The sequence below is a fragment of the Grampus griseus genome (genome assembly GCF_964374135.1).
Source record: "Grampus griseus genome assembly, chromosome: 15".
Taxonomy (NCBI): domain Eukaryota; kingdom Metazoa; phylum Chordata; class Mammalia; order Artiodactyla; family Delphinidae; genus Grampus; species Grampus griseus.
In genome coordinates, this window is record NC_139009.1 from 7,681,188 (window position 1) to 7,691,993 (window position 10,806).

At 53.8% G+C, this 10,806-nt stretch overlaps 1 protein-coding gene across 1 annotated transcript; it reads left to right on the plus strand.

The window, feature by feature from the left end:
• Positions 1-884: 884 nt before the first annotated feature.
• CIMIP5 (ciliary microtubule inner protein 5) lies at positions 885-6,441 on the plus strand (the record flags this gene model as incomplete). Its single annotated transcript, XM_082672181.1, is given in 4 exon segments — positions 885-975; positions 3,730-3,851; positions 6,156-6,166; positions 6,168-6,441. Coding segments are annotated over 4 exon segments (498 nt in total).
• Positions 6,442-10,806: the final 4,365 nt, after the last annotated feature.

Here is a 10,806-nt window from a genome sequence, read left to right on the forward strand (position 1 = left end):
CACAGAGGGAGGAGGAGAGACAGGGTCCCAGCCCCACAGCCTCTGCGTTTACTCTGATGTCCCAGCAGGTCACACCCGCTCAGTTCCTTCCTCATACAAGTGCTGGCAGCTCTTTGTGGCCCGGCAGCTCTCACCCCGTCTCCTCCACTCCAGCCCTCTACCAAGGCCAGCGTGGGCTCCACCACCTCCTCTCACCTGGACCACGGCCACGTCACCTCACCTGCTCGTCCTTTCCTGATCTTCTTTGCCCTGCGGCTTGAAGGCAGCAATGTCCCCATTGTGCACGAGCTCTCGACACAGCTCCAAACAGCCCGGGGCCCGGGGCCCCCCTCCAGCCCCAATGTCACTGCTCAAATACCAATGTTCTCTCTTGCATCCAAGCTTTTGCATTTGCCCCAGTTTTTCCACCTGGTAAATCCTTTTCACCCATGAAGACCCAACCCCTTGGCACCTCCTTCATGAGAGCAGGATCCAGAAGAGGTGCCCAGGGCGGGGCACGCACAGGAGGGTTGGTGTGTTGCCTGCATCTGTGCCCGCACACTGGGGCGTTTCATGCTCCCTCCACGTAGCAGGGCTGTGTGTGTGTGTGTGTGTGTGTGTGTGTGTGTGGCCATCCGCCCCAGTATCTGCTTCCCAGTCATGCAGAGGTGGGAGCACCATGCCCAGCTGGGTCAGCCCACTGAAAAGTTTCATGGGAAGAACCATGACTCTGCCAACACACGGCGGGTAAGAAGGAGCTGAGAGCCCCAGAAGTGTGGCGTGCCCGGGGCAGAAGCCACGGGGGGTGGTGTCTGAGGAGGTCCGAGCAAGAGAGGCCTGGGAGAGGTCACACGCATGCACACACGCACACACACGCACACACGCGCACACACACCCCTGCACCCATGGGAAGCCACCCCACCCCTGGGCTCCAGAGAACCACATCAGCTGGGTACCGACAGCCTTTTCTCCTCCTCTGCCCGGGATGGGCCTCTGGTGGGCAGGAGCCCTGCTGGCACCCCCCAGGCCCCGACGGCCGCGCGGGCAGCCCTGGGAGCTGATGGTGTGCAGCGGGGCCAGCTGTGGAGGGTCTAGAGGCCGGACGAGGAGCCAGCGGCGCTGGTGCGGACCCTGCCCCCGCCCCCCAGAGGCACCCCGCACCTAACTCAGGGTCTAGGAAGCTTCTGGAGAAAGAGAGACGAGAGACAGGGGTGAGAGGGAGTAAGCCAGGTAAAGGGCGGTGGTGGAAAAGCGCTTGGGCTGCGCGGGGGGGGGGGGGGGGGGGGGGGGGGGGACCTGAGCCGGGGAAGGTGAGGGAGCCCAGCCTTGGGCAGACTCAACAGAGTGAACAGCAGGGCCCGGCAAGGGGGGCGGGGCAGCCGCACCTGGTGCATCGGGGAGCCCATCAGCCCTTTGCAATAAGCCCTGCAGCTGGAGCTCACGGGATAAAGTGCACCGGCGGGTAGGGGGCAGCCATGACGCCGTGGCGCCTGGGGCGGGATGCTGGCCCTCTGACCCAGCAAAGGACGTGCCTGCAAGCATCACTCAGTCCAGAAGTTCCTAGGAGAGCTGCCCTGTCAGGCTGCCGTGGCGGGCAAGACGGGCCTGGTCCCGGCTGCACGGAGCCCTCACTCTCAGGACAAGGCAGCCAAAAAGCAACAGAGGCACAAGGAGCAAAGTGTGGCTGGTGTCAGGAGGAAACGGACTGGGCAGAGTGCACGCCTTGTTTTTCCAGGAGCTCACAGAGGCCTCTCTGAGCAGGTGGCATTCAGGCTGAGACCTGAAGTATGAGAAGGGGCCACGGAAGAGTCTGGTGTATTTAAAAAAAAAAACCGCCACCACATAAAGAACGTGCATGTGGCCAAGGCGGTCAGTGAGGGGACAAGAGCCGTAGGAGGAAACACCCACGCACTTACTAAAGTCTAGGTACTTTTTTTCAAATGTCATGAGACGCCCTGGAGGGTCTTAAGCAAGAGGCTGATGTGACCAATTTACAGTTTAAATGACCAGGCTGGCCGCTATGCTTAGAAAGAATTGAAATGGTGGGCAGGGGTGATGACGTTTAAGAAACTGGGGACAGCGGGGCGAGTCTGTGGTGGCCTGAGCTCGGGTGGAGGAAGTGGAGCTGGAGATCTGTGGAAGAACGCAAGGAATGTTTTAGTGGTAGAATTACGACAATTGCTGATGGATTGGAGAGAGAGAGAGAGAGAGAGAGAGAGAGAGAGAGAGAGAGAGTGTGTGTGTGTGTGTGTGTGTGTGTGTGTATGTGTTGGGGTATAGGGGACATGTACAAAGACAGGACCGTCTAGTGCCATTTAATTTTTCCAACTAATAATAGAATAAAGGAAGTTTTCTTTTTGAAAAAAGGAAAAAGAAAAATAAATTACTCAGAAGAACAGTACAATGGAAACCATGAAAGAAGAGTTAAAATCCTAGGGAACAGGGCAAGAAGATCCAACATACCTTCAAACTGAGCTCCCCAAGGAGAGAATGGGGGACATGAACTACTTGAAGAGAAAATGAGAACTTTCCAGAACCACAGAAATACGTGAATGCACAGATACTGGAGGATGTGCTCCACAACCACAGAAGGGAAAACAAGCAAGGAAGGCACAGGGCCCAGAATGAGGGGAATCCCAGCATGGTGGTCCTGGAGAGCAGCCAGCCCCAGGGAGGGAGAGGACCCAGGGTCCCAGGGCTCGGGCTCTGGAGAAAATTTTTTTTCGTTTTTTGGCCGTGCTGCGTGGCCTAGTTCCCAGACCAGGGATCGAACCCAGGGTCCCGGCAGTGAGAGCGCCAAGTTCCAGCCACGGGACTGCCAGGGAATTCCCTGGAGAAAACATTTAAAAGAAATTGTTTATGACCTGATGCATTTGATTGTGTGGAAAATAATATTGAGAGGGAGCCTTACAATTTATTTGGAGAGTTTGGAATCAATGATCAGTACATAGAAACCTAAGATAATCAGGGAAAATGTCATTATTAACGCTAGAAAAAATTCTAATCTGCACAAAGAAAGGAACTGGGATCATATTATGCAATAAGTAGTATAATTAGTTCATCAATGAATAGGATTTATATAATTAGAAGGATATAAACCATACATATCAAGTGAACCAACATCTATAATGCAATGGTTTTGGAAGAAATGGGGAAGAAGAAAGGGTGAAGAATGCTAATTCATTATCTCCCCTAGTAGAAAGCCAGTAGGTAAGCTTACATTTTTAGGACGTCAAGAAATGGCAGTGCACGTTTATTCTTTCAGAATATGGAGGTGAAAGGCTTGAAGAAACAGCTAAGAAACTGACTCTAGGTTGTGGGTCTCGCGGGGTCTGAGGATTGGGGCAGAGAAACCTGCTTTTCTTCCAAGTCTTACAGAATTGTTTGACTTTTAAAAAATAGATTAAAAATTAAACTACCAGCACAGCTGACACCATTTTTCTCATTGTCACTTTCCCTCCCCCGCCTTACCTTCCTCTGCCACACGCACTGGAAGGTTGCCAGGCTTTGGGGAAGTGAAAACTGGTTTTTCTTTGCGAAATACTGGCAGATACCCCAGCAGACCCCGGCACAGGGTGAGCCAGCATCCGGGTTCCTGACGCACCTGTTACACCCTCTGGCATCAGTTTCCACTCCACTGAAATGTGTGTTCATTGTACAGGCTCCACCAGAAACACTTGTTGATCCTTGGCATCTGTTCCACTTACTGATTTTAGTTCCTCCGTGATGTAATCCATGCATCCGTGGCAGTAACTGATTCCTGTGACCCGGGGACAAACATGGTCAAAATGTCGCAGGGAGGGCTCACACTGCCGCCGTGTTTTCTATCCAGGGGTCAGAATTGGAGTTTCCTGCAAGACTATGACCCCATGGTAAGACAAACCACGTTCCTGTCTGACATACTTGCACTTAGAATGTTTATTTATTCATCTAATGTTTATTGAGGACCTACTGTGTGCTTGATGCAGAAGTGTACAGAGACCAATAAAATACAACCTTGTGTCAAGAAACTCGGGGTCTGGTGGGAAAGAAAAGACTTACGTATTTAGAAATTACTTTTCCCCAGTGTTTCTTGATTTTAGTGAGACGAACCCATTGGAAACGACAGGCATCAGCTGCTGAAATGTTTTCCTTTGCCTGAGGGTGTCCGCAGTGTAGAGTGAGGTGGGGTTGGCGCCACAAAGAGAATGCGTTTGGGTGAACACGCTTTGTAAACTAATTCCCTGTGTCTAATATCACCACCGCCAGTCCATCCTCCACCAGAGTGATTTTCCTAAACTGCAAAACTGACTATATCTCTCCCTGGCTTAGAATCCTTCAGTAAATCTGCATTTTTCAGGATGGTTTACAACACTTCCCATGATCCAACCTTGCCTCCCTCCCCGGCCTCCTTGCTCACCCCACGGTGACCCACAGGTTTTTTTGTTTTTTTTTTTTTGCGGCACGCGGGCTTCTCACTGTTGTGTTTCATTGTGGAGCACAGGCTCCAGACGCGCAGGCTCAGCGGCCATGGCTCACGGGCCCAGCCGCTCCGCGGCATGTGGGATCTTCCCGGACCGGGCCACGAACTCGCGTCCCCTGCATCGGCAGGCGGACTCTCAACCACTGCGCCACCAGGGAAGCCCACACAGGCTCTCTTTTATCCATGCCTCTGTGCATGCTGTTCCCCTGCCTGAAATTCCCTTCCCACTTTGTCAGCCTGATGGCCTCCTATTCATCCTTCAAGACCCCGCCCGAATGGCTCCTTCTGAGAAATCTCCCCTTCCTGAGCAAGCATGACCAGACCACTGTGGTCTTCACCCACTGGCACATCGAATAAAGATGGCTTCATTACTGCACAAACACCCCCAGCACCCAATAACTATTTAGCACTCAGTTCACGTTGGAGGAATGAACAAATGGGAGAAGTAATCTGGCTGTATAAAGCGTGGTTAGAGACCAGATTGGAAGCCAAGCAGTGTAACAAGCCAACCAAGGTGGTGGCCACACTGGCCTGGCCCTTGTGGGCTTTAGGGAAGGTTTGACATCTGTATGGCTGGCCTTGAGGGGTTGCCGTCTGCCCTGCGATCGAAGATTGAGTTCATGGGGCCTGAATTCCTACCCTGAGCCCCTGGCCCAGTCTCTCAGGCTACAGAGCCTCTCCCTGCCCCGGGCTGTGTATGAGCAACCTGACCCCTGAAACCCTCGGCCCGCCCAGACGATGGGACCACCTCAGCGTGGACTTTGCCGGCTGAGAGCCTGGATCCTATTTCTTAAGACTGGTCCTGTCTCTTATGTTTGACACGGGGCAGCACAAAGTTAACTCTAAACAAGGGCAGGGAAGGCTCATCAGATTCGTCCTAACTCAGACATTTACTCACTCCTCCATCCATCAGTTACGGAAGTCACCAGAAAGCATGTCCAGGGCAGCACCGCTCCTAAGACCCCAAAACTGGAAACAAACCCAAACGCCCCCGTGGCAGAACAGATAAATAACTTGTGGAGGATTCACCCAAATCACACGGCGGAATACCGTTTAGCACTGAGAACCAAGGGCCTGCCACCACACGCGGGAACACAGGTGAATCTCAGGAACACATCCTTGAGAGAAAGGAGCCAGAGGGAAGAGACCGGGACCTGTTTAGGTAGAGTTCAACACCAGGCAAAACAAGTCAAGCCCAGGTCGCCCTGGAGGTCGGGGCAGTGACTGAGGGGTTAAAAGGAGGCATCTGAGGTGGGTCTCGTTCTATTTCCTGGTCCAGGTGGGGCTGCACGGCACTCATCGCGTGGGCGCTGGTTGAGCTGTACAGTTGTGACTGGTGCACTTTTCTGTGTGTGCGTTAGATTTCAAGTAAAAATCAACCAAAAAACATGGCGTCCCCACCACGTGTGAGGCGGTGTCTTAGGCCTGGGGGTGGGGTGGAGGGGGTTTAGGGCGTGGTCCCTCCCTCGGCTGGCCAAGCATCACGGTGAAGGGGTCCTGGAAGCACCTGTGTAGGGAGCCCTGGGTGCAAGGAGGAGGGAGTGTGCATCTCTCGGCTGGAGAGTTGAGTCCCGGGTCCGGAGCGGAATCTGGGGTCGGATCACCCAGGCGATGCTTCCTGCAGAGGCCATCTTCTCCCGGCTCCCTTCTCTTTCCTGCTCAGGCCTCTCCTGTTTTCCCACAGCCGGTGACCCTAACAGTCCCCTCTCCTCAGGGCAACAAGGAGCCCCGGGAAGTTGCTGGAGTGCGTGCCTCTCTTCTCTGACATGGTCCCCAATTCCACGAACCAGGCTGTGGGCAGCAGGGTGGACACGCCCCTGGGGAAAGCCCACATCAGCCTGGACTTCTCCTTTGTGGAAGGAATCCGGAAGAAGGAGCTGGAAGACGAGCTACGGCCCATCCAGGAGGAGGGCCAGGCGGGCCTGCCCCCCGCGGGTGTGGGGCAGCGGGGACGCTGCTGTGGGTCCGGCACCTGTGCCCCGGACAGCACCCCTGCATAAGCCGGGGGTCGTCATCTCTGAGCCCCACGCGAGCCTTAAGAGGCCTCCTGGCTCATCTGCGCACCTGACATGGAGAGGACTAAAGAACCTGCCTGAGGCCATATAGCCGGCAACAGTGGGGCTTCCCTAAGGGTCAGGGCCCCATGAGGGGTCAGGAGCGCCGTCCACTGGGCTCGGATCCTGCTGACTCAGCAGCTGCAGCCTTGGGCGCGTTGCTGGGGCCTCTGCGCCACCGTTTCCCCACCCGTAGCATGGTGTGTTCATTTCCTGTCGCTGCTGTAACCAGTGACCACAAGCTGAGAGGCTCAAAACAACACACACGTTATCTCGCGGTCCCGGAGGCCAGAAATCCAACGTGGGCCTCACTGGACTGAACTCAAGGCACTGGCAGCGCTGCACTCCTTTCTGGAGGCTGGAGGAATCTGATTCCTCACCTTCTCCAACTTCGGGAAGCTGCTCACATCCCTTGGCCTATGGCTCCTTCATCCTCAAGGGCAGCAGCGTGGTATCTTCAAATCTCTCTTCCTCTCTCCCTCCCCCACCGTTAAGGACCCTGTGATTACACTGACTCGCCCTGATCAGCTCATGGTCCTCAATGTAATCACATCTGCAAAGCCCCTTTTGCAGGCAAGGTGACATATGCGTGGTCCCATGGACACCTTTGGGGAGCCACTTTTCTGCCTACCACGTATAGGGATAAAATGGTACATTTTGGGGCTTCCCTGGTGGCGCAGTGGTTGAGAGTCCACCTGCCGATGCAGGGGACACGGGTTCATGCCCCGGTCCGGGAAGATCCCACATGCCGCGGAGCGGCTGGGCCCGTGAGCCACAACTACTGAGCCTGCACGTCCGGAGCCTGTACTCCACAAGGGGAGAGGCCGCAACGGTGAGAGGCCCGCGTACCGCAAAAAAAAAAAAAAAAAAAGGTACATTGTGTAGGGTTGTTGTGAGGATTGAATGAGTTACCCTGGGTAATTGTTTAGAGCAGTGCCTGCAACACGGTATGAGGATGTGTTTGCAGAGGACGGCCCTCTCTCAGGAGGGAGAGCTCCATGCTGGTGCAGTCACCCGGGGAGGATGCGGGTCCTCAGACAGGGGCTGCTGAGAGGGTCGGGTCTCCAGTGAGGGTCTCCATCTTCTTTGTTACCCGTGTAATGGTCAGGGTGGTCAGAGCGAGGCTAAAGCCAAGAGGGGGGAGCCTGCCTACAGGGGACCTGAGTCGAGGTGGTGCTGGCCGCCGTCACAGGTTCCCTGGATCCATCCACATCCTCTGTGTTGTGGGGCAGGCAGAGAGGCACCTGGACCTGGGCTCGGGCCAGAAAGGGAAGCAGGGAGCCTGGGGTCCAGGTGACGCTCACGTGAGCAGTGGTGGCCCAGGGCCTGGAGGGAAGGGAACACTTGCTAAGTGCTGGTCTCCTTCCCCTCCCAAGGGTCGTGTTAGCAGCCCAAGAAAACTTTACGAAGGGACTGTTTTCCAATCTGCAGAATCCTTGATCGCCACCAAGAATAGTCCTCAACGGTATCAGGAGTTACTCAGGACGCACTATTTCCACACAACATAAAGCCCACCCCACTTCACTGCCAGCCCTTGACTCCTGCAAAGTGTAACGGAACAAACCAGGCCTGATTCTGACCCAGCTGGGAGGAGACAAGGTCACCCACAACAGGACACAGCCCTTTGCACTTGGACCTGGAGGATGCAGCCTTCTTTTTCAGAGTCTGAGACGGAAGCTGGGTTCCCTGTCCAATCTGAGATCACATGCCTGGGCAAAAGTCAGTGGTCAGTACAGTCAGGGTCAAGGTCACATCGTGGCAGCATCACAGGACAGACAAGTGTCCCCTCTTGGACTGGGCTGGTCCAAGACAGCTGCTGTGGCTCCTTAAAGACTCTATCTGCATTTTTGCCATAAGGATGCTCCATTTTATGTTTATGCCCAGAAAAAAAAAAAAACAGCACAATAAAGTTATTTCCATTAGAGAGACAGGGTCAAAGCAAGAGGTATTCTGGGAACTACCAGGAAGTGAGAGAAATCGAGGTTAAACATCGATGCATATGCCTGCCCCGAGAGGGAAGGCAGGAGGCCGCTGGCTCACACTTCCTGGAGCACGGCCACCCAGAGACGGCGCGGTGTACTGCGCACAGACGCTGTGCCTGGCACATCACCCAAATCGCCTCCTTGCTAAGTATCATTGTCACCATCTGAGAGATTTGGAAACTAAGCCAAAGACTTCATTCAGTCTGGTCTGGGTCCCACAGCTTGCAAAGAGTTGGGATCCCATCTCACGCCATCTCCTCTCCAGGCCTCAGTCTCTACCTCGACGGGGGAGGGGAGACAGATTCCTAGGACATCCCCAGCTCAGGGCTCCGTGCTCTGAGCATTCGGTGAGCGCTGAATCACACAGCTTTGGGGGCTCTTTTAGAAAGTTGGTACCGTCATGCAGTGGGACACACCAGCCCATTTCTTGCTCAAAGGTCCACATGGAGCTGGGGCTCAGCCAGACTTGGCTCCAGGCTTCGGACTGGGTTCACGTCTGTGCACCTGTCTCTCGTGCTCTTGGACCAACAGCTTCCTGGGCACGTGCTTCTCACGGCACGTCACTACAGCCCAAGAGCCAGACCGGGCAAGGCTTCCGTACACCCCATCCGATAACATTTATTGGCCAAAGAAGTCACGTGGCCAGCCCCAGCCTCACTAGGGCAAGAAAGCATACTTCTCCCCCAGCGGGAGGGTCAGAGGGCAAACACCTGACCGATTCCACAAGCTTTGGACGAGAGTTTTCTGTAAGACACATAAAACACCATCTGAAATAGAGCCCTGGGTCTCCGGCTGCCTGCAAAGTCTTTGGACTGAAAGGATCCCAGACCTGGTCTGTCCAGACTTGGACGAGCCCTTCTAGAGCCAAGCACCTGCTCCTGTTTCTGCTCCAGCTTATGCCTGACCCCACCCTGGGGCTGGGGACCCTGGACCTCTCAGCCTGTGGGAGCTTAGACACCAGGTGCGGACTGATGTCTGTCTGTGGCCCCGACACCAGCCTCATGCCTCGTTTGGGCCAGAGCAAAGGAGGCTGGATGCAGCAAGCCTGCAGGGTCAGCCCCAGGCAAGGCAAGAAGGGGCTTTATCAGCAGGTAAATGGGGGCATCGCAGAACCCAGGGGCTAGGAAGCAGCAGGTTCTAGGAAGGACTGGAATCGGGGCTGATGAGCCATAGCGAAGCCTGAAGGCTTCTTTCGTCCATTTTTATCACTGCTTCTCTGAGCACGCCTGCCTCACCCTCCTCTCCATGGCCAAACCAATATCCCTGCTTCCATGGGATTAAAAAATGACCACTGTTCAGGGAACACCAGCCCAGGGCGCCTTCCTGTGCCAGAAAGTAAGGAAGTGTTCAAAACAGCGGGGAGAAATGTCAAAGGGACAAAAGTGCCCACCTGAATGGGCTCCCACGGGCTAAATTTGGGATAATTTGAGCATCTAAATGACATTCATCCCTGACTGCACCTGTGAGAGCTAAAGCCAGTGCCCACAAATCCCACCCGAGAACAATGCTACTAATACAGCATCAACAAGTTCATACCAATAATTTTTAAAATTTTAAGTAGAGGAAGAAAAGCTCTTCTCAGCTGAAGAATACAGGAGAAATGATATAAACAGAAAATTACCATTTTATAACTAATTGATTTAAGCAAGAATCCATAAAAGACGCTGTAACCACTGGGTCAGAGACTCTTAGGGAGCAGCAGGTGGTGAAATCTGGGAGATTCCACCTTAACCAAATACTTATGAAATGTAACCTCCCCATCCTAGGCTGTTGACATCATGAGTCTCCTGGTGGGACCCACAGGGGCAGAGACTCGCCCGGGGAGAGCTCCCAGACACCTCACACAACCTGAGGGCGACTGAGGAAACACCAGGTTCCCCTCAAGACATCAATGTCATAAAAGACAAAGGACAACTGAGGACGTGATCCAGGTCAAAGGCAACCTGCGTTTAAGGTTGTGACCAGCTCTAACGGACACTTTGAGACTAAATATCAGATAATGGACTAAATATCAGATAACACGAGCTAAGTATTAGACAATAGCACTGTATCAGCGTTCAGTCTTCGCAGGGTGATAATTATATCTGGGTTAGGCAGAAGAGCGCCCTCGTTCCTGCAGGATGTATGCTGAAGTATTTACGGGTAAAGCCACGTGAGGCCTGTTACTAACTCGAATGTGGTTGAACAACAACAACAAAATGTGGGTGGTGTGTAAGTCGAAAGACACGTAAAGCAAAGGTGGATAAAAATTTTAACAATTGATAAACTTCAGTGAAGAGCATATAGGTGTTCATTGAACTATTCTTGTAACCTTTCTACGGGTTTGGGG